Source organism: Myotis yumanensis, unplaced genomic scaffold, assembly GCF_028538775.1.
Source record: "Myotis yumanensis isolate MYYU_CA2020_CCGP unplaced genomic scaffold, mMyoYum1.0.hap1 SCAF_2, whole genome shotgun sequence".
Classification (NCBI taxonomy): Eukaryota; Metazoa; Chordata; class Mammalia; order Chiroptera; family Vespertilionidae; genus Myotis; species Myotis yumanensis.
In genome coordinates, this window is record NW_027223753.1 from 85,638,267 (window position 1) to 85,661,142 (window position 22,876).

The window sequence follows — 22,876 nt, forward strand, 5'->3', positions numbered from 1 at the left end:
CAATCTGAAAAGGCTACAATACTGTATGATTCTAACTATGACATATGGAAAAGGCAAAACTATGGAGACATAAAATATCAGTGATTATCAGAGGTGATAGATGACTAGACAGAACAGTTGTTTTAGGGCAGTGAAATACTTTGTAAATTTTGATATGCTATTATATATTTGTCTAAGCCCACAGAATGTACACCAAGAGTGATCCCCAAGTTAAAACTTGATTATGATGTGTCTACATAGATTAATCCTTGGTAAAAATATACGCTGATAATGGTGAGGGCTATGCATGTGTGTACGTAGGGGTATTGGGAAATATCTGTACCTTCCTCAATAGAATAACCCTAAAACTGCTCTTAAAGTCTTAAAAACAAAAAGCCTAATCTATATTCCTGTTTATAGGCCTAAAATAAGTTAACAGAGGTAGACTGAAATGTCAGACACCCAACTGGCTCATTTCCTAGATGATTTCCTCCTATGGAATGGCATTTCCAGGGTCCAAGTGTCTGATATCTTAATTTGCCAAATCAGGAGGGATTCCTCTGGTGTTTCACAACTGCCCTACTAATTAAAACATAGAGATCCCCTATTAATGTGTCTTCAAAATATCTAGTAATCTCCCCCAATTTAAGTGAGCAATCTAAAAAACAACTTTCTTATCTAACTCTGGTACAGAATGCGGTCAAGATTTTGTGTTCTTTTAAACTACATTATTTTGAGAAAGATCTTTATTTGCTTTGCACAAAAGTAAAAATTATATTCCACATTAACATAATATATATCATGATATATATTTCCTATGAAAATGTTTTGGCACACTTTAAAAAACAACAAAAAACTGAGTTTTAGTGATTTTTTTTTTAGAGCTGTACATTTTCTCCAAAGAGGAAATTCCTAGTTTTTACAAGACGGGGGGAGGGGTGGGATTAGGTACTTATGAAAAGAACGAGTTCATCTAAAAAGGTTTTCTCTCGGGAGAAACTTGGGATTCACTGCATTACTCTTATTTTCTTCTTTTTTCTCTTCTTTTCCAAGATTTCTCCCACTTTCCTCTTCTTGGCTGCCACCAGGCCACTTCCTTTGGTTGGCTTCTCACTGACACCAGTTAAACCACATTTCTTTGTGTTAGGTTTTGACTGCCTTGCTTCTTCCTGCACCGCATCACCCGATTCCTTTTTGCTGCCTTTGGGCTGTTCTTTACTTACTAAAACACAAGAGACAGTGCATTTAAGATTGTTTAGCCCCTTTCGGAAAAATCACAGGCTGACAATAAAGTGAAGTTATCTGGATCTCCTTCACTTCAATCATTCAAAAAGTAACAGGTTATCCATTTTTAAAAAATGAACAATTTCACTTACCAGCAGAAGGCTCTGCAGCGGGAGGGAGGCTTTCTTTCGTGTCTGTCACGCTGTCTAGCCACACTCCAAGGCACGTCAGCCTGGCGTTAGTATTTACTTCACAAAGTAAAGATGGGGGAACTTTCTGAAACAAGCAAGAAAAATTCGTAACATAGGGGAATTTTAAATGATTTTCTTTTTCCAAAATCAACTCCTTAACTTAAAACATTGTATTTTCTTGAGAATAAAGTATGTTTAGAAGGAATCTATTATCTGGATTCATGACTGGCGTGACTATGCCTTCCCAGAGCCAATTGTGACTACTCAGAAACTGTAAGTTCACCGAGGAATGGGCCAGGACCATGTCTTGTTCATTTCTAGGTTTTAACAAATAACTTTGTACCAAGTAGGCACTTAAAAGGCCATATTCACAGAATAATAAACCAAAACTGTCTATGAGAGGGAGACCATTGAAGGGAATTTAATTTTCTAAGTATCTGATTCAAAACTACTATTGGGCCCTAGCTGGTTTGGCTCAGTGGATAGATCATCAGTCTGTGGACTGAAGGGTTTCAGGTTCGATTCTGGTTAAGGGCACATGCCCAGCTATGGGCTCGATCCCCAGCGGGGCAGCGTGCAGGAGGCAGCCCATCAATGATCCTCTCTCATCATTGATGTTTCTATCTCTTTCTCTCTCTCCCTTCCTTTCTGAAATCAATAAAAAATATATTAAAAAACAAACAAACTACTGTTGGTTGGTTCCACCATTAATCAGGAATTTTCTGCCCCCCTCCCCCCCCCCCGCCCCAGTAATGGCAGTATTTCATCTAATAAAATTTTACAAAGAAAAATCAATATACAAAAAAGAGGAAAGCAGCACTTCTTTGAAAAAGCAGGAGTTCTGGGATCCTGTCAGCTCAGACTCACCAGTGCCCTCCCCGAGGCAGCTCTGTGGAACCCTAACTTTAAAACCATGAATATCACCCACGCCTGAAAGAGATTTAGAAAGCTCACTTAAAGATCTCTATGACCCTTAAGGAAAAATTCTCATTTAATGCCAAGCAACACTGACAGTAAGACTTGCATTAAAGTGCATTTATAGTGTGCACTGACCTTATCCTGTGCAAGCTTCCACATTTTGATGAAACCATCACTTGATGCTGTAACAATAACATGATGATCCGGGATTTCAAAACTGAACAAGTCTTTTACCCTAGAATAGAAACATTAACACCATAAATGATCCTCTCTTCAAATAGTGCGATACTGTTATAAGCTTCTACGCACACAGGCTCTCGATTTTTCAAGAACTATACTTCACTTCCCATGAGTCAGTGAGTCATTTTTCAGGGTCTAAATTCTAAGACAAAACTGACTGTTAACCATATCTTTAAAAAGTTGAAAAGCCATGGCTGGTGTGGCTCAGTTAGTTGGAACATCATCCCATGCACCAAAAGGTGGAGGTTCAATTTATGGTCAAGGCATGTGCAGGAGGCAACCAGTGATGTTTCTCTCTCTTTCTCTCTCTCCCCTTTGCTCTCTAAATATCAAATAAAAAAGAAAAGTTGAAAAAATAACTTTAATCAGGTTATCACAAAGGAGATTAAGATATTAAAGCCCCTCTCTGCAAGAAACTACATGTTCAGTACAGAGAGAAAAGTGAGACAAAAAGATGAATCAAGACTTCCTCCTGTATATCCATTCCTGTCATTCCAGTGCCACCACCCCTAGTCTAATTTGCCAAATCAGGAGGGATTCCTCTGGTGGCCTCAGGTACTTCACAACTGCCCAGCTAATTAAAACATAGAAATCCCCTATTAATAAAAGGTACTATCATTTTTTCCTGAATTATGAAGTAGCCTAGTTGGCCTCTCTGCTTTCATTTTTGCCCCCTAACAATTTTTTTTAAAACATATTTTTATTGATTTCAGAGAGGAATGGAGAGGGAGACAGAAACATCAGTGATGCAAATCATTGATCGGCGGCCTCCTACACGCCCCCCACAGGGGACCAAGCCCACAACCCAGGCATGTGCCGACCGGGAATTGAACCATGACCTGGTTCATAGGTCAACACTCAACCACTGAGCAACACTGGCCAGGCCCCCCTAACAATTTTTAAAAATGGAATCAAATCATGTTACTCCCAGGCTTAAAATTCTACAAAGCTAGGATCTGCATTAAAATAACACAGGAAAGGAGGAAGTTGTTGGGGATATTTAGGAAGCAAGACTGATCATAAATTGACAAGTGCTGAAGCTGGATGGTCAGTCTATAGGGGCTGCTTCCTTAAACTGGTTTATCTGCCTTTAAATGTTTCCATAATAAGAAATAAACACAACAAAATCTACAAAGGCATTTAATGGAAATTCAAACTCTTTCTAACGTCCTCCAATGCCGTGTACCATTTGGCTCACTCTGACCTAATAACATGGGCCTTTTATCTGTTCCTGAAATACATCAGGCTCTTTCCCCCCCTCAGAGCCAGGGTGACAGCAGTTCTCTCCTCTTTTTAAAAACAGTTCCTGCCCTAGCTGGTTTGGCTCCATGGATAGAGCATCGGCCTGTGGACTGAAGGGTCTAGGGTTCAGTTCCGGTTGGGGGCACATGCCTGGGTTGTGAGCTCGATCCCCAGTGTGGGGTGTGCAGGAGACAGCCGATCAATAATTCTCTCTCATCGTTGATGTTTCTATGTCTCTCTCCCTCTCCCTTCCACTCTGAAGTCAATAAAAATATACTTAAAAAAAAATAGTTCCTTTTTCATCCCTAGGTCCCACTCCCCCTTTCCTGATCATGTTAACTAGGTCTGTACAGTGATTGCAGTATTCTGAGTACTATATTTACAAAGAGAGGTTTCTTAAACCCTAACTATTACTTTGAAAATACGGTAAGAACTAAGACTTACTTAAGATGTAGAACATGCAAATGAAGCATATTAAAGTATAACTCTTTACATTATCACCTTTTTCAAAATTATAATGGGAAAAGCAGGGGCAGAGTCAGATAGAACCGGGTTTGGATCCCACCTCCAGTAGCTAACAGTGGAAATATGGTTGATTTCAGGCCCCAAGAGTAAGAGCAAAGTCACTTAACTATTTACTCTGAGACTCAGACTCTACCCCTAGAAATACAGTGAGCAGTATGAGGTAAGAGACTGACACAAAACAGAAGTCTATAATGCCCAGTATTTCTTCTGCAGGAAAAACAAGTGGGGTATAAAGAAGGAAGATGTGGACAAGGGAAATAAAGTAAAAAGATAAGAGTGGTCAGGGGCAAAGCTCAAGATTGTTTAATTATTTTTTCCTGTTCAAATATGGTTGATTTCAGGCACCAAGACTAATGAAATGATTAGAAAAGTATCTTGTGCGAGTGACTAGTCCTGATGACAACTATTAGGTCTGATCAAATAATTGAATTGATACCCCCTCCCCTGGGACTTCTCAATGGACATTCCACTTGCGTAGACCACATTCCACTGGCTAAGACCATTATCTCTCCCCTCTGGAGTTTCCCAGAATCCACACTTGCACAGAGAATTCTCTGCCCAGAAAAAGCCCGCCTAGAGTCCTTAAAACCATCCGACTCACCGTCTTTGGGGGCTGGTGCCATTTTGGGGCTCAGCCCATCTGCTAATAAATTTATAATCCCTTACCACTTTGGCCTCATGCGTCCCTTCTTTGGCGACCCTAACAACAATTTTATCACTTTTGCATTTACTAAGGCCACGAAGACACTTCCATCATCCTCTCAGACTCTGGATGTCATATATATATGCAGATACCTCTATCTCTTCAATTGTTCATAAAACATATATGCCGCTTTATGAAACTACTGCATATAATATTTGTTGAGGCTGTACACATACACACAATAAATTGGTTAAAAAAAATACCTGTTTTCATGAGCTTTAAATTCACAGAGGCACATTAATGAATCAGTGTCAAAAAACCTTACAACTTCTTCATCTCCAGCCACTGCAAGGACAGACTCCTAAGAGAGAGAAAAAGAATATCCAGAATATCAAACAATTCAGACCATCACATCCACACTAAACATCCACCACTGATTTCTGATTACTTACTGAAAGAAACGTAACAGAAGATACTCTCTTTTCGTTTGTGATGGTGCCACTAACAGCTGCTGTGTCAAGATGATAGACATCTATTTTATTCAGTATGACAACTACATATTTCTCTCCTCTTGGGGACCATTCCACGATGTGAGCATCTGTAAGTTAAAAAACAAAACCTGTTCACATTTCATAAGGAAAAAATAAAATGATAGAGTAATAATAAAAGTAGCAAATGTTTATAATGCACATTTTCACATCACAACTAACATGATACATATTTTGTGGGTTCAGGTTTAGACAATAAGCTCAGTTCAAAGAATGATTAAAGGTTAGAGAGCTGGTAGGTGGCAGAGCAACAGGAATCTCAATGTAAAATGTAGAAAGTAGCCCTAGCCGGTTTGGCTCAGTGGATAGGGAGTCGGCCTACAGACTGAAGGATCCCGGGTTTGATTCCAGTCAAGGGCACATGCCCAGCTTGCAGGCTTGATCCCCAGTAAGGGGCATGCAGGAGGCAGCCAATCCATGATTCTCTCTCAGCAATTGATGTTTCTATCTCTTTCTCCCTCTCCCTTCCTCTCTGAAATCAATAATAAAAAAAATACTTAAAATAAATAAATAAATAATAAAAAAAATAAAATGAAGAAAGCAAGTAATCCAAAGCATTTGCTCTCAGAGGTAACCACCATCGAGCAGGCAAAGACTAATGTGTGTGTATTCACATTCCAAACAAAAATACTCACTCTGTTTTATATTTTTTATGAATGCCGATCTTCCTTCCACAAGATTCCATGTTCTGTAAAACAAGAAGCTCACTTATGGCACTATCACTAACTTTTACTAAATATAAAGGTAAGCATAATGAAGACTTACTCAAATGAAAATTTACTAAATACATGGCTATTCCAAAGAATGGCAATTTTTCCTATAGCAAAGGATATTCCTACATCCCTTTAATATATTTTCAAAAGGTTTCACCTCCTAAAACATTTCTTTTTGGGACCACGCTCCTCTTCACTTCAGCCTACAATGACTGAAAGGTAATGTATATGTTTGAATATAGAGCTTGTCACTTTTCCCTCCCATTATGAAAAGGTTCACTAGCTTTCAACCTTTCCTTATATCACAATATTTTTTGGGTTCCTGTTGTACTTGGGAGAGCAAAGACCACAACTAAGTAGAGATGCTCCTGGGCATTAGTGACTTACCTTAGTGTCTTATCTGTCCCCACAGACAGGGCCAACTTGCCAGATGGGTGAATAGAAAGAAAGGTCACATGTCCTCTAAAAGGAAACCAAGAGTTAGCCCCCAACTTGCTGGCGCCTGGAGACCACCAACCAGAAAGGTCAGGACTCACTTGTGCGCCTTAATCGACTTCAGGCACTCCCATTTCTTTGCATCCCAGACACAAATGACTCCATCTTCCGCCCCACTAATTAAGTGCCTGTTGCCGTGGAATTTCAGGCAAGTTATTGTGCCTGTGGAAAAACAAAATAGGCAAAATTAATATTGAAAATTACTATTTTGAATGCAAATCCACTTCTGGTTTGAAGGCCATATTGTGGTAAGAAAACATCCAAAGGAAGTATTACTGAATTAAACCATAACGACTTGTGGAAAAATTAATTTTTTAATATAATAGGTTCAAGCCTATGCAAATATTTTCAGCAGAGTTTTTCTAGTTGTAGATATAGATTTGAACTGACCAGTTCACTTTTTTTGGTCTACATTCCCATAATCATAAATTTAGAAGATAGCTGGTAACAATTTTTGAGGAGTCAAACAAAACTAACCAGCTAACAGCTAACCTGGGGGAACAAGCTGAGATATACAGCATATGACTTCTACTTGCTAAACTATCAGCTACCCAATCATCCACAATCCTATTATCATTGCAGAGCTGTTTCTGAACTGACTTCTATACAGTTCTCATTTACTGTCATAAGAACTTAAATGTTACACTCCTCCACTATGCCCTCTATCTCCTCCCATAGTTCAAATATCAAAAGGCTGAAGGAGGTGAATTGATGGAATAACCCAACATTCCTCTAGCTCCCCAAAGCAGTCCATGCCATTATACATTTACCCTCGAATAAAACTCCCTATCCTTTGAAGCTTGTGTCAGCCACCTTTTACCCTATAGCTCAGGGGTCAGCAGCCCAAATCTGGTGGGAGGAGTTGGAGTAAATGCAGTTATACTGGAACATAGTCTTACTCATTCTGCTACAAGACACCTATGGCTGCTCTGGTGCTACAACGGCAGAGGTGAGTAATGGAAACAGATACCATATGGCCACAAGCCTAAATATTACTGCCTTGTCATTTATGGACTAAGAATGTGAACCCTGGGCCACTACTGTTCATCTGCACACCTCCTGGCCAACCCTTTACGTTGCCCTGTAGATGGAAAGAGCCAAAAGTCTCTGAGGAATAATGTACCACCACTCCACCTTCCCGCACTAAGACTATAACAGGCTCACACACCACCTTCTCACAGTGGGAGGCTTTAGCTATCTTTTGCCAGTGTTTTCCTGTTTCTCTATTATCCTATTTATTATTCTGGATATTTTGCTTTCCCTTATCTTCTACTCCTTCTGCTCCCTGGTAAAGAACTTATTATCAACTGGTAGAAAACCAGAATTTCTATGAGGAAAATAGGAAAGCAGGGGCCCTACTTTAGTCACCCCCACCCCCCATCCAAACTCCTAAGGAAGTCCTTTTCTTATTGTTGAACACCTGTACCGATGGGTTTGGGCAGACGAGTTTTGTTTAAATTACTTCTTCCAAGCCTTAGAAAGAGAGAAGCCTTCCTTATATAACCTGGATTTAGAAGACAGAGAGGAAAAGAAATACTTGTCAAAATGACTCAAAGCCTAGCTTCTGTTGAAAAGATACTTGTCAAAGTAGCTAAGGCCTACCTAATTTAAGACAGACACTGATCACTCCAAACTTACTACTAGATACCAATGGAACTTCTAAAATATATGAAGACAGGATAGGAAAAAGGGTACCTATCTTAATTGCAGGAAACCAACTTCCTTGGCTGAGTTTCCTTAAAGTAAGTACATATCAACTGATTCTACTAATTTGAGTTCTTCCTTTCCGTTCCCTTTTCTTGAATACATGTTGAACCCATCATTCTTTGTCTTCTGGGAAAACGCAATGAAAATAGAATATAATGTTCAATACTGAGAAAATAAATAACCTGTTCAGTCTTTCTATTGCTTGATCTTGCCACTCTCCTGGGCAACTGCACCATCTGTGTGGAGAACCCAACCATGACTTCTTCAAGTCTAGTGACCTTTGTCTTCTCTGTATTTTAGTCCCTCACACCCACAGCCTGAACACTGCTGCCACCTAGAGCTGCTCCACATCAGAACTCTTGAACTCTAAGACTCTATTCCAGCGGTGGGCAAACTACGGCCCTCGGGCTGGATCTGGCCCGTTTGAAATGAATAAAACTAAAAAAAAAAGAGACCGTACCCTTTTATGTAATGATGTTTACTTTGAATTTATATTAGTTCACACAAACACTCCATCCATGCTTTTGTTCCGGCCCTCCGGTCCAGTTTAAGAACCCATTGTGGCCCTAGAGTCAAAAAGTTTGCCCACCCCTGCTCTATTCTCTGACCACAACTCACGTCTTCCCAGCCCTTTCATGCCTCCCATCACTCACACTCCGCCTCCTTTCTTAGTTCAGAGATCTGCAGACCCTTAAAAACCCATTTTCCCTAAGCTGAAAACCTAAACTATCCTTTCACCAAAATCAATTCCCCTGTAACTCAGTCCTCCTGTTGCACAAACCAAGTAACTTGCCTTGCTCTACAGAAATGCCTGTAGCTTACTGCAGTGATGTTACCAAATCACAGCCTCAGAATTCAATTGGGCGGCTCTCATCAGTGCTTTTGCTTGTTCTTAGGACCTCTTTCATATCCAAACTGCCAGCACGTTCCTCAAACGGAGATCACTCCTCCTTCCCATTCAATCCATAACCTCCTCCTCGCAAGGACCACCAGGATTTGGCTCCCTCTACTTCCCCAGACACCCCAACCTTCACTTTATCCTTCTTGTAATACTGACCTGCTTGCAGCTTCCCATGCACACTCGTTATTAAAAACACGGGCTCTAGAACCAGGTTCAAATTCTAGTTCCACTGTATTGTGACCTTGGGCAAGTCATGTAACATCTCTGAACCAAGGTTTTCTCTTCTATAAACTGAAAATAGGACTGTACCTACGTGGCCCACTGCTGGGTGCGTGCTACCCCTTCAGGAGAGCTAGCTATCAATATGCTGCTGCTACCTGTGCTCCTCTTGCTGCCTGCTCTGCCAGGAACAGGGCGCCCTCCCTTTTGCAAACTTCACCTGGCTAACAACTGATATTTCTCTTTTAAGGAAGTTTTTAGTGAAAATTCATTTCCTCCTTCCCTTCACCCCCAACCCCAGCCAGAAATGAGTTAAACGTTTCCCTTCTGTCTCTCAGCAGACTGTGAACAACTTAAGGACAAAGAACCACATTTTTTTTTTCATTTCTGTATTTCCTAGCACAGAATCTGCTTAATGAATTGCGCAACTAAAGTCAAACTGTAAAGTAATAATACCTCAACATTATTATCTTGAAGGATATAATTTCTTACCATTGTGATGCACTAGAGCCCCATGGTCTATCTTCTTTTTCATGTCATAAATATGAATTGTTTCATCTTTGCTCCCAGTGACTACAAAACGACTATTTGCAGCCACCGCTGACAAAGAGGCCGTGTGGGCATGGTGCGTGAAGTCAGCCACAGGAGTCCATTTCTGCTGAAGAGTAAAACATACATACGATCGATCAATGTCACAATCTCATCACAGTTCTATAGAAACTGGTAAGTGGTTCCACAATCCTTGAAAACTACCAATAGATCTTCCAAATGGAGAAAAAACTATGCAATGATATGTAGATTAAAACAAAGAACCCGATAATTGAATAAGGAAGATAAAATAAGAAGGTAGGACTGTAATGATGAGTTTCATGATTCCAAAACAGTTATGAAGACTGGACTACAGGGACTTTAAGTTCCCAGCAAATCCTTAACTCCTTATTAAATTTACATATATTTAAGTAAATACTGTTCATTCATTCAAATGTTCAATTCTGATTTGAATTTATTCACTTCAAAACTAAGTGACTACTATGTGCCTGGCATCATTTTAGACAGTTGATATATAGCAGTGAACACAAGAAATAAAAGTCCTTGTTCTAATGGAGCTGCCATTCCTGTGGGAGAAACAAACTAATAAAATGTTGCACGGAGATAACTATAATCACAAGTCTTATAAAGAAAAAATAAAAAGGATTAATAGTACGTTTCCATTAGTACTAAAATAAGCCCTAGAGATTGACCAATGATGTGATTTCAAGAACTCTACACTTACTGACGGGTAACTTTTGGATTGGATAAGTGTGATTGGTTGAGTGCAAATATATGCACACACACTTTTCAAATTAAAGAAGACTTATCAAGAAGTATTACTAGCCGAGGCCGGTTTGGCTCAGTGGATGGAGCGTCGGCCTGCGGACTGAAGGGTCCCAGGTTCGATTCCGGTCGGGGGCATGTACCTGGGTTGCGGGCACATCCCCAGTAGGGAGTGTGCAGGGGGCAGCTGGTCGATGTTTCTCTCTCATTGATGTTTCTAACTCTCTATCTCTCTCCCTTCCTCTCTGTAAAAAATCAATAGAATATATTTAAAAAAAAAAAAAAAAAAAAAAAGAAGTATTACTAAAACAAACCAAGGAAGGAAAAGAAACCCACCAAATTTCTTTCAATATATTTTTACAGTCTTATTGCAAATTAAATCTTTTTTTTTTTTTTTTTTTTTTTATTTTTTTATTTTATTTTTTTTTTCAAAATTTTTTTTATAATAATTTTTATTTCTTAAAGTATTACAAAGAGTGTTACATATGTCTCCTTTTTCCCCCCCATGACATTCCCTCGGCCCCTACCCCCCGCCCCCCCCCGTCCCGTGTCTTGTGTCCATTGGTTAATCTTATATGCATGCATATAGGTCCTTCAGTTGGTCTCTTAATCCCCCCCCCAACCCTCCCCAGGCTCCCCATTGTAGTTTAACATTCTGTTCAATGTTGCTCTGCTTCTGTATCTACACCTGTTCATCAGTCCATACTGGTCCCCTTTATTTGTCCCAGCCTCACTGGAGCAGTCTCAACCTCACCAGGGCCGTCTGAGCCTCACCAGGGCCGTTTCAACCTCACCGGGGTCGTCCCTACCTCTGCAAATTAAATCTTAAGTAACTACATCGATAGTCCTTCCATCACTAAAAAACCAGGGAGGCTCTTTTGAGTAAAGACACACATTCCTGGGGAGGCTACTGTGGCCATAAATCAAAGAATAACCTTTGCCAGTCCGTATTACAGAAGAAATGTTATTGTCTGTGTAGGTGTAAAAGCAGTATTGGGTAATGGTTACGAGCTTCAAGTGTCAGAGACAGCTGGGGATTTAAGTCCCAGGCTACCTGTGTGACCTTGAGCAAGTCACTTCATCATCTCAATGTCAGGTTCCTCATCTGTAACAGGAGTATAACTGTATCTGCCTCAGAGGACTGCTGTGAGCCTACATGTGTCTGGAACATGGTAAGCAATATTATTACAACGAGAACATAATCAGTAGCACCATCTTTAAACATTCAAAATATGTCACACAAGGCAGATTAATAACCAGAATAGAAAACATAGTAAACAAAAGCAATTAGTCAAGTCACATACTTCTAATTTTCTGGTTAATTCAAGACTGACACCTTGACTTCTCCATTAAGAAACACTTAATGATTACCAATACATCTCCTAGGGCAGTGGTCGGCAAACTCATTAGTCAACAGAGCCAAATATCAACAGTACAACGACTGAAATTTCTTTTGAGAGCCAAATTTTTTAAACTTAAACTATATAGGTAGGTACACTGTTATTAACTTAACTAGGGTACTCCTAAGCTGGCCTTTGCTAAAAACGTCCTCATTTTATAATAATAAAGCCACCAACACAAAATAATTACAATTCTTAAATCGATGACAAAAATACCTGTAGGATTTGCAGCTGGTTGGAAAAATACAGGTAACTTTATGCTTCGAGTATGTACTTTTGTCACCCACACGCGATTTGCGGACGCGACTAGCACTAACCACTGCACAATGAGACTGCTGACTGACTGGCTCACTCAACTCGTGCATGAATCAATCGCGAGCTGCGTATCCCGAGGCCCGCCTGCCCTGCGTCTCCCATTGCCCGACCTACCGACCCACACCCCCCACTTCTTCTAAGGCCACTTCTTCAAAATAGACTCATCCAGGCCGAAAACCGACTTCTGCGCACGGCCACGAAGTTTCAATCGCACTGTACGTGCGCGCCCACATGTGGCATTTTGTGGAAGAGCCACACTCAAGAGGCCAAAGAGCTGCATGTGGCTCGAGAGCCAGAGCCACGGTTTGCCAACCACTGTCCTAGGGCAAAGGAAACTAAGGAGAAAATAAACAAATGGGACTACAGTGGGGCCTTGACTATGAGTTTAATTAGTTCCATGACGGAGCTCGTAACTCAAATTACTCATATGTCAAATCAAAAGTGAAGGAGTGAGACACGTGATGCTGGGCCAATGTTGTGGCGTTCACTGTGACGTTCGATGCGCCAACTAGCGGTGGGGTATTTGAAGCTGGCTCGTAACCCAAATTTTAGCTCACAACTCAAAGCAAAAGATCGACTGAGAGAAGGCTTGTATCTCGAAAAACTCGTTAGTCGGGAAACTCCTAAGTCAAGGCCCCACTGTACATCAAAATAAAAAGCTTCTGCACAGCAAAAGACACCACCAACAAAATGAAGAGAGCCCACTGTATGGGAGAACATAATTGACAATGATACATCTGATACAGGGTTAATATCCAAAATATATATGGAACTCATACAATTTAACAAAAGGAAGACAAAGAATCCAATTTAAAAATGGGCAAAGGACCTAAATAGGCACTTCTCCAAAGTGGACATACAGACAGCCAAGAGACATGAAAAAATGCTCAAAGTTACTGATCATCAGAGAAATAAAAATTAAAATGACAATGAGATATCACCTCACACCTGTCAGAATGGCTACCATCAACAAATCAACAAATGGAAGTGCTGGTGAGGATGTGGAGAAAAGGGAACCCTAGGACATTGCTGGTGGGAATGCAGACTGGTGCAGCCACTGTGGAAAACAGTATGGAGTTTCCTCAAAAAATTAAATTTGGAACTCCCATTTGACCCCGTGATCCCACTTCTAGGAATATATCCTAAAAAACCAGAAACTCCAATCAGAAAGGATATATGCACCCCTATGTTCATAGCAGCACAATTCACCATAGCTAAGATTTGGAAACAGCGTGCCCATCAGTAGATGAGTGGATAAGAAAGCTGTGGTACATTTACACCATGGAATACTATGCAGCAGTAAAAAAGAAGGATCTCTTACCTTTTGAGATAGCATAGAGGGACCTAGAGAGCATTATGCTAAGCAAATAAACCATAGAAAGACAAGTATCACATGATCTCACTCATATATGGAATCTAATGAACCAAATAAACTGAAGAAAATAGATTCAGAGGCACAGAAGCATGGAACAGACTGTGGAATCTCAGAGGGAAGGCGGGTACAGGTGGGTGGGAAGAGATCAACCAAGAACTTGTATGTACATAACCCATGGACATAGACAATCGGGTGGTGAAGGCCTGGGGGGGGGGGGGGGGGCGGGACAGGCTAGGAGAGGTCAATGGGGGAAAGAGGAACACAGGTAATACTTTCAACAGTAAAGATTAAAAAAAACAAACACCACTCAATGAAACAGGTTTTGAAGAGATACTTAGAGGAGTGATTAGGGGGGGAAACAGTGCTGGACTAAAAGATCTTTTTACTCCTGGGTGTATCCTGATTACATGTTTGCCTACTGGCAATTTACTTAACTTTTTATTCATACATCTAGTAAGATACTTGTATTTTGTTGTAATTTCCCTCCATACATTTGTCTCCCAGTCCTCTCTGCTTCTGTCGGGAAGGTCTCTGGCGCAGGATCCATACCCTTGGCTTCTTTGCACCTTCACTGCAAGCAATGGCCCCACAGTACAGATCCAGTAATAATGAGTCAGTATTATCCTGAGCCGTCTCTAATATTTTGTAAAACTCCAGGACAGAAATTCAGTGCAAGAGGGAACACCTAAACTTGTTGGGGGCCAGATGTAAGCTGACATGGTCCTTGCACCTGAAGGGGCTAGCAAGGCTGGGACCCTTACCCACACAGTTTTCCCAGACTTGTTTGGATGGCGGTTATCAGTAGAATAAGAGCAACCTTTGTAGAATGAGAACAGCCTTTCATGGCTTACCAAGAAGTCTGTATCTATTTACTTAGATATGCTGTACTGAGAACTTGTCCTTCTGCTGTGTCTCTCCCTTAGAGATTAAGAGGAACAAAGAATACATTCCTCTTGACACACCTCCTATTCAGTGTTTTGTGTATAAAAGGCATTGTGTGGTTAATAAACTTGCCGCAGTTCCTCGATTGAGCTGTAGTCCTCCCGATCCCACTTTCCTGTATTTCTTTCTTTTCTCAATTCCCACCTCCCTGCCTCAGCCCAGCTCAACCTGTCAGGCTGGCCCTGACATAAACTGGCTGTCAATTTATGAAAGCGACCCTTAAATCCATCATCTGCGACTCATTTGCCCGTTCGCAGAAATGCCTGCTTTGTGTACCGTGGTAAAAAAAAAAAAAAAAAAAATCTAACAAAACAGACAGTATCTCGTTTTATGAAATGCCGACTCCATGTTTTAAAAAGCTAACCTATACTTAGGTCTCCTGAGTTTGATTCGTCAATTAATCCCTAAGAAATCAGACGGTGTGTTCACCTCTGGCTCAGTGTTTACCTCGGCCGTGCAGGAACCAAGACCTGACCTTGCCCGCCCACGCCTCCCGGGGTCCCTCGGCGCCCCAGCTTTTACCTGGTGGTCGCCGCTCGCCTTGGGCTCCGGGTGTACAGAGAATCCAAAAAGGACCTGCTCGTAACAACCTGCGACCAGCTCCATTCAGTAGGACACGTGCCTCTTCTGCGATCGGCGCGCCGCGTCGGGGGCGGAGCCCAAAGCGGATGCAGGAGGACGGGGTCCTTCCGCTGTCGGCGCGCAGATAGACGTCAGCACCGCAGGGCTGCCAAAGCGCCTGCATCCGTGAAAACGGTTTCAGCGCTCGACGATCACGCGAGACTTACAAGCAAACAACAAGGAAGGACGCCACACGAAGAGGTTCTCATTGCTATGAGGAAAAAATTGGGGTAAGCAGGCATATTCTAGAAAGCCGTGAACTAGGGGAGTGGGCGGGACATCCTTGGCGGAAGCCCCGTATTTCCGGGACGTCTAAGGAAGGGGCGGGCCAGCTTCCGACCTGGGCGGGACCCCTGGCAATAAGGTGCTGTAGGTGTGTGATGGTTCTCTGTTGCGCGCTGTGACAGACGGGGTAGTAGGTTTCCTTTTCGTGCAGGAAGCAATGGAATGAGCACTTTTTTCTCACATTTTCTCATAGTAGGGCAAAGAGGAGGTGGGATTTGGGGTTCGCTGTTAACAGAGCAGGCGGGAGAGTCTGGGCCCAGAAAGTTCGCTCCCCGCCTTCCGGCCAGGTAACCCGCCCTGCACTCCTTTCCTTTCCCGGGACTGCAGTTGTGGCAAATCCTGGGGAGGGAGCAGAACGCTTGGCCTGACGGTGTGAAGACCGACTACTTGGGGAAGAAAGGCGCAGCCATCCGTGGTGAGCGTCCAGAAGTAAATCTCAAAGTTTCACCCCCTCCGCAGGTTAGGTGCAAAGCCAAACATCAACAAAAGGAAGATGACCTTCATTTACATTTGAACTTTTCATGAGGTTTGGAGTTTCAGGGATGTGTTAGAAATTACATCTTTGCACAAACTTCCAGTAGAGTAAACCTTGGAGTGTAATTCGTCTCACAAACGTCCTAGCACCTGGATTTGACCAGCGGGAGGTGGATGTCGATTCTTCAAACCCCATTTAGTGCTGCTTCTGTAGCACACCCTTCTGTTCCCAAGACCATGTTCTCTGGTGTTCTGAGTTGTCAGTACAAAGTTGTATTTAACTTGGGTTTGTTTTCATTGATGTTTGGTCTTGTAGAAATGCCTTCACTTGGGCCGCTTTGGTTGTCATTGTAGCGCAAGGAAGGCCTTGTCTTCTGTGCACGTGGGCGACTCCCCATGTAAACAGACCCCAGGTACTGGAAAATGCTGTAGTTAAATTAATTCTCGGTCTCTGGGAAACCAGAGTAGTCGTTCGCTGTTTTGTAATAACTGCTTTGTGCTAGTTATCTTTTTATGTTACAAAACTCCAGAATTTATTTTACTATTTCAGTTATTTACTGTTTCTTGACTATTACCTCCACTAAGGTCAGCGGAGTGTAAGTTGCTTGAATGGGTGTCCCCTGGGCATGGGGCAAAGAATGACTAAGCAGAACCCTGGCCAGGTAGCTCAGTCGGTTAGAGCGTCCTACCTAGAGGCTGAGGTGTGGTTCGATCCCTAGTTAGGGCACATACAAGAGTCAACCAAAGAATGATAAATAAGTGGAACAACGAATGTTTCTCACTCCCTTCCTCCATTTAAATAAGTGGAACAACAAATGAATGTTTCTCATTCCCTTCCTCTCTTTAAAAAATCAATAGGTAAGAATTTTAAAAGCGAAAGAATGAGTAAGTAGGACATTTCTTTGAAGTCTCATATTTTATCTTAAAAAAATCTTTTAGCATTTTACTCCGTGACATACCTGTTTATTTTAGATATTTTTTTTTATTAAATCTTTATTGTTCAGATTATTACATTTGTTCCTCTTTTTTCCCCCCATAACTCCCCTCCTTCCAGCTCCCACCCCACCCTCCGCCCTCACTCCCCACCCACTGTCCTCATCCATAGGTGCACGATTTTTGTCCAGTCTCTTCCCGCATCTCCCACACCCCTTTTCCCCCCAAGAATAGTCAGTCCATTCCCTTTCTATGTCCCTGATTCTATTATAATCACCAGTTCATTCTGTACATCAGGTTATTTATTCACTTGATTCTTAGATTCATTTGTTGATAGATGCATATTTGTTGTTCATAATTTGTATCTTTACCTTTTTCTTCTTCTTCCTCTTCTTAAAGGATACCTTTCAGCATTTCATATAATACTGGTTTGGTGGTGATGAACTCCTTTAGCTTTTCCTTATCTGTGAAGCTCTTTATCTGACCTTCAATTCTGAATGATAGCTTTGCTGGATAAAGTAATCTTGGTTGTAGGTTCTTGGTATTCAGCACTTTGAATATTTCTTGCCACTCCCTTCTGGCCTGCAAAGTTTCTGTTGAGAAATCAGCTGACAGTCGTATGGGTATTCCCTTGTAGGTAACTGAGTTTCTTTCTCTTGCTGCTTTTAAGATTCTCTCTTTGTCTTTTGCTCTTGGCATCTTAATTATGATGTGTCTTGGTGTGGTCCTCTTTGGATTCCTTTTGTTTGGGGTTCTCTGCGCTTCCTGGACTTGGAAGTCTATTTCTTTCACCAGGTGGGGGAAGTTTTCTGTCATTATTTCTTCAAATAGGTTTTCAATATCTTGCTCTCTCTCATCTTCTGGTACCCCTATTATTCTGATGTTGGTACGTTTGAAGCTGTCCCAGAGGCTCCTTACACTATCTTCATATTTTTGGATTCTTTTTTCATTTTGCTTTTCCAGTTGGGTGTTTTTTGCTTCTTCGCATTTCAAATCTTTGACTTGATTCTTGCGCTCCTCTGGTTTGCTGTTGGGAATCTGTATAATATTCTTTATTTCAGTCAGTGTATGCTTAATTTCTAGTTGGTTCTTTATCACACCATCGAGGGTCTCATTAGATTTCCTGTACATCTCATCAAGTTTATTGACAGACTCTAGAAGCCTCTTGAGAGACCTCAAAAGTGTGGTTCTGAACTCAATATCCTCCCTTGATAGTTTTGTCCTGTTTCTTTGTCTCTGCATTTTTTACGCTTTCTTGGTACACCCCCTAGTGGTCTTTGTGCGCAGTCTTGTTGTAGTTAAGCCTTGATTGTTATAGTTAATACTAGAGGGATTTGACTTCCAGGCCGACTGGCTGTGATAATCAGCTGTGTCTGCAGTGGAAGAACTTGTGTCCTCTAGGGAGGTGCTAATCTAGCCTTTGCCTGAGGCTATCCGGCAAATGTCTTTGTGCAGGGCTTGGGCGGGGCGGGTCCCACGGGATCAACAGGGCGGAGGAGGGAGCAGTTATGGCTGCTCTCAGTCCGTCCCCAGGGGCTCTGCCTCTCTGTCCCAGCAACAGCTGCAAACCTCGGAGGGACCGTAGCCAGACAGTCCTGCTTCTCCCGTTTGAATCTGGGTCCCTAGAGACTCGCCCGGATCTGGAGCTCTGAGTCTGAGGCTCCCTCCGGATTGAAACAGACAACCACGCCCTCAGCCACCAGCCCGCGCCGTGCGCACTCCGCACCTTAGTATTTTACTTCAGCACTGCGCCTCCTCTGATTCTCGGTTCCTCCTAGTTGTAGAACTTCCACTCAGCCAGCCTTCCTGTGGTTCTGGATGATGTCTGTTCCGTCTTTTAGTTGTATTTTTGAAGTGGTTGTTCAAGGCAGCAAACTCCGGCGTTAACCTATGCCGCCATCTTGGTTTCTCTCCCCATACCTGTTTATTTTAATGTGAAAGTAGTATTCTCTCATCCAAAAAGAAAAAAAAATGTTTGAATAAAACTGTTTGAAAATTCTGTGCTTTGTATATCCTGTTGCTTCTGGAATGCCCCTGGTGCCCGGCCTCATTACCCCAGAGAAATCTCAACTGCTGTTTAAGAATTAGTACTCATTGCCCTGGCCGGTTGGGCTCAGTGCATAGAGCTTCAGCCTGCGGACTGAAGGGTCTCCGGTTTGATTCTGGTCAAGGACCCATGCCCACGTTGCGGGCTCGATCCCCAGTAGGGGGCGTGCAGGATGCAGCCAATTGATGTTTCTTATCATTAGTTTCTATCTCCCTTCCTCTCTGAAATCAATAAAAATATGTTTTAAAAAGAAAAAAAGAAGTAGTATCTATTTAATATTTTTTAAAATTAATTTTAGCCATAGCTGGTGTGACTCAGTTGGTTGAGCGTCAGCCCATGCACCGAAAGGTTGCTGGTTTGACTCCTGGTCAAGGCACATATGTAGATTGTGGCTTTGGTCCCCTGTTGGGATGTGTACGGGAGTCAACTGATAGATGTTTCTTACTTCAGTGTTTCCCTCTGAAAAAATCAATTAAAAATATTTTTTAAAAATTTATTTTAACATCACAATAACAGGATAATTGCTATATTCAACATGTATTACCAGATTGTCACACTTTTACCTGCTTAAGTATTTGACACTATTTTTTTAGGAACTTGAAGAAAGTTTGTATTTATTTACTTATTTTTTAATTTATCTTTATTGTTGAAAGTATTATAGATGTCCCCCTTCCCAGGCCTTCACCCCACTGTTGTCTCTGTCCATGGGTTATGCATATATGCATATAAGTTCTTTAGTTGATCTCTTTCCTTGCCTTTCCCCCCTCTCCCTCTGAAGATCCTCAGTCTGTTGCATGATTCCATGTCTCTGTATCTATTTTGTTAGTTTATTTTGTTCATTAGATGCCGCATTTGAGTGAGATCACATGGTACTTGTCTTTCTCTGACTGATTTATTTCACTTAGTATAATATTCTCTCGGTCTCTCCCTGCTTTCTCAAAGGGTAAGAGATCCTTCTTTTTTTTACAGCTGCATAGTATTTCATCACGTAAATGTACCACAGTTTTGTTTTTTAATCCATTGCATGCTCTTGCCTCCTTTATCAAATATTAATTGAGCATAATGGCTTGGGCCAATTTCTGGGTTCTCTGTTCTGCTGACACATTTTGGAGACGAACCTTGTAACTTGGAAAAGTATTTTGCTTCAATCTTTTAGAATATAGTTGGTTCTAGAATGAAAACTGTAGTGTAAGCAACATAAACATAACTCAAAGTGGTTTACTTTTTCTTTTTCTTTTTTTTACTGTTAGAAATTAGTGGAACCAATTAGAGAGCTCAGATGATCTTAGCATCTGGTTCAGGTGTTAAAACTAGGGAGTTCATAGATTGGTTTGGAGGTTTTGAATTCCTGAAATTATATGCAAAATTGTATATGTACATTTTTGGAGAGAGCATTGGTAAAATTTTGTTACATTTTTTAAAAGATTAGGGCCTAGCTCTGACTGGTTTGGCTCACTGGATAGAGCGTCGGCCTGCGGACTGAAGGGTCCCGGGTTCCATTCCAGTCGGGGGCATGTACCTTGGTTGCAGGCACATTCCCAGTAGGAGGTGTGCAGGAGGCAGCTGATCGATGTTCCTCTCTCATCGATGCTTCTAGCTCTCTATCCCTCTCCCTTCCTCTCTGTAAAAAATCAATAAAATATATAAAAATATTTTAAAAAAAGATTAGGGCCTAATTGAGGTTTTAATACACCAATGGAGTCTAAGGTCATAAATGCTGAAGTAGGTACAGAAAAGGAACTCCTCAAACCACACAGCTAAGTAACGGTAGACCTAGTGCTGCTGCTGCTTTTTCTGTTTCCTTGGGCTTGGGCATTCTCTTTAACAGAAGAACAGTGGTTTTTCACTGTCTAAACCAAGGGGTGGGGAACATTTTTTCTGCCAAGGGCCATTTGGATATTTATAATATCATTCGAGGGCCATACAAAGTTATCAACTTAAAATTTGGCCTGCTATATTTGGTCAAACATTTAATTAACTCACCCCTAATGCCTTGGCAGGGCTGGACCAAATGATTTCACGGGCCTTATACAGCCGGCCAGACGTTCCCCACCCCTGGTCTAAAGAAAAACTACAAAATTATATACCTGTTCAACTGGATTCAAACGGAACACACTTCTTGTAAAAACTACAGTTGCTAAGAAACAACCAACTGTTTAGAGTTCATAAACACTAAAACAGGAGTTTAGTTTTGCTTTTAAATTGAAAACTTTTTACATTTAAGCAATGCTTTTATTTACTCGTTCTTTCAATAGATATTTATTGAGTACCTTGCTTTGTTTTGCTAAAGAAAAAACAGGTTTTTTTGGGGGGGGGGGGACTAGGGGTAGTGACAAAGTTGATATACTGAGCTAAAAGAAGGATACAGTGGAGAAAAGTCAGCCCTGTTAGAAATATCATGTGTCTAATATTCCTGCCCAATTATCCTTCTTTCTCAGTGTAACAGGTAGCAAGTCTTAAATTTTAGGACTACAGAGGGTGCATGTGCTTGTATTCCCAGAAGACGTTGGTCTTTGCACGTAAAGCTGAGGGAAGCTGAGAGAGTGGGCTGTTCCACCTGGACACTGGCCAATAGTCTACCCTGGTATAAATTTGCTTCACCTGCTTCATGGGACTAATCCAAGTGAAATATGAGACGTTTGCACTTGAGGCTTATAGAACAAGCATATCAAACTCTCGGCCAGTAGGCCGCATGCCAAAAAAGTAAAACAATATTTGTGGCCTGGCCGGTGTGGCTCAGTGGTTGAGCGTCGACCTACGAACCAGGAGGTCACTGTTCGATTCCTGGTCAGGGCACATGCCCCGGTTGCGGGCTTGATGTTTCTCTCTCTCTCTTTCTCTCTCTCCCTCCTTCCTCTCTCTCTGAAATCAATTTATATATATATAATTTTTTTCTTTTTAAATTTGTGAAGTCTTCCTTGTCACTGTCATCAACAAAACCCTTGAATGTCTATTTTCATCTCTGGAGCCTTGCTCACGGTGCTCTGTGCTTCACTCCTGCTATCTTCCCAGGTGGTTTCAACATGCTACTTTGGCCTCTCCCATCTTCAGCCTCCTTACTACCTTATTATCAATGTTCAACTCCCAAACTCCTTCACAGCTACAGTGGTCTTTCTTACCCTCATAGCCAAAATTCTAATTTTCTTTTTACCAAAAAAAAAAAAAAAAAAAAAAAAAAGTCCCAAAATAGAAGGGAAAAAACCCCAGTATTAAAGTTTTTACAAAAAGAGAATCCGTAACTGATGTTTTTTTGATGTCTAAGCTGTTATAGTTATTAAGAATTGTGTTTAACTTCATATAACTTAAAACAGTAGTGGCTTAAACAAGACATTTATTCCTTAAAAGAAATCTGGAGGTAGGCCAGTCTAGTGCTGGTGTAGCGGGTCAGTCCATAGTCATTGAGACCTAAACCTGTTCTTTATTTCCAATCCCGTATGTGTGTTTCTGACTTATTCCTTGCTATCATCCCATAGGCCAAGATAGGTGCACAATTATTTTGGCTCCAGCTATCTTATCTGTAATCTCAGCATTAGGCTTGGGGAAAGGGCGGAGGACCAGGAGACCTTCCAGCTAAGCAAACTCCCTTTGTCTACACAGCTTTCCTCAATCCCTTATAATAGTTCTT

General features: G+C 41.4%; 2 protein-coding genes across 8 annotated transcripts in view; one reads left to right on the forward strand and one right to left on the reverse strand.

Moving 5' to 3' along the window:
* Positions 1–707: 707 nt before the first annotated feature.
* On the reverse strand, positions 708–15,548 carry PAK1IP1 (PAK1 interacting protein 1). Of its 2 annotated transcripts, none has more exons than XM_070405747.1 (10): positions 15,414–15,548; positions 10,038–10,200; positions 6,760–6,880; positions 6,611–6,685; positions 6,146–6,198; positions 5,415–5,560; positions 5,226–5,323; positions 2,448–2,547; positions 1,356–1,479; positions 708–1,201 (listed from the first exon to the last, which is right to left on the reverse strand). In XM_070405747.1, the coding sequence occupies exons 1-10, from the start codon at positions 15,495–15,497 to the stop codon at positions 987–989; spliced, it is 1,179 nt and encodes a 392-aa protein (XP_070261848.1). In that variant the 5' UTR covers positions 15,498–15,548; the 3' UTR covers positions 708–986. The 2 variants fall into 2 exon arrangements, with proteins under 2 accessions (XP_070261848.1, XP_070261847.1); XM_070405746.1 differs by having other exon boundaries at positions 10,038–10,203.
* Positions 15,549–15,696: 148 nt separating this feature from the next.
* Positions 15,697–22,876, forward strand: part of CUNH6orf52 (chromosome unknown C6orf52 homolog) — a 68,654-nt gene continuing 61,474 nt past the window's right edge. For 3 of the 6 annotated variants that reach the window (XR_011470273.1, XM_070405752.1, XM_070405748.1), the window contains exon 1: positions 15,892–16,212. Coding sequence is in view for 1 of the 6 variants with exons in the window: in XM_070405751.1 (XP_070261852.1) it covers positions 15,726–15,742 (17 nt within the window). In the remaining 5 variants the exon portion in view is untranslated. The other 3 variants (XM_070405750.1, XM_070405751.1, XM_070405749.1) reach the window with 3 other exon arrangements.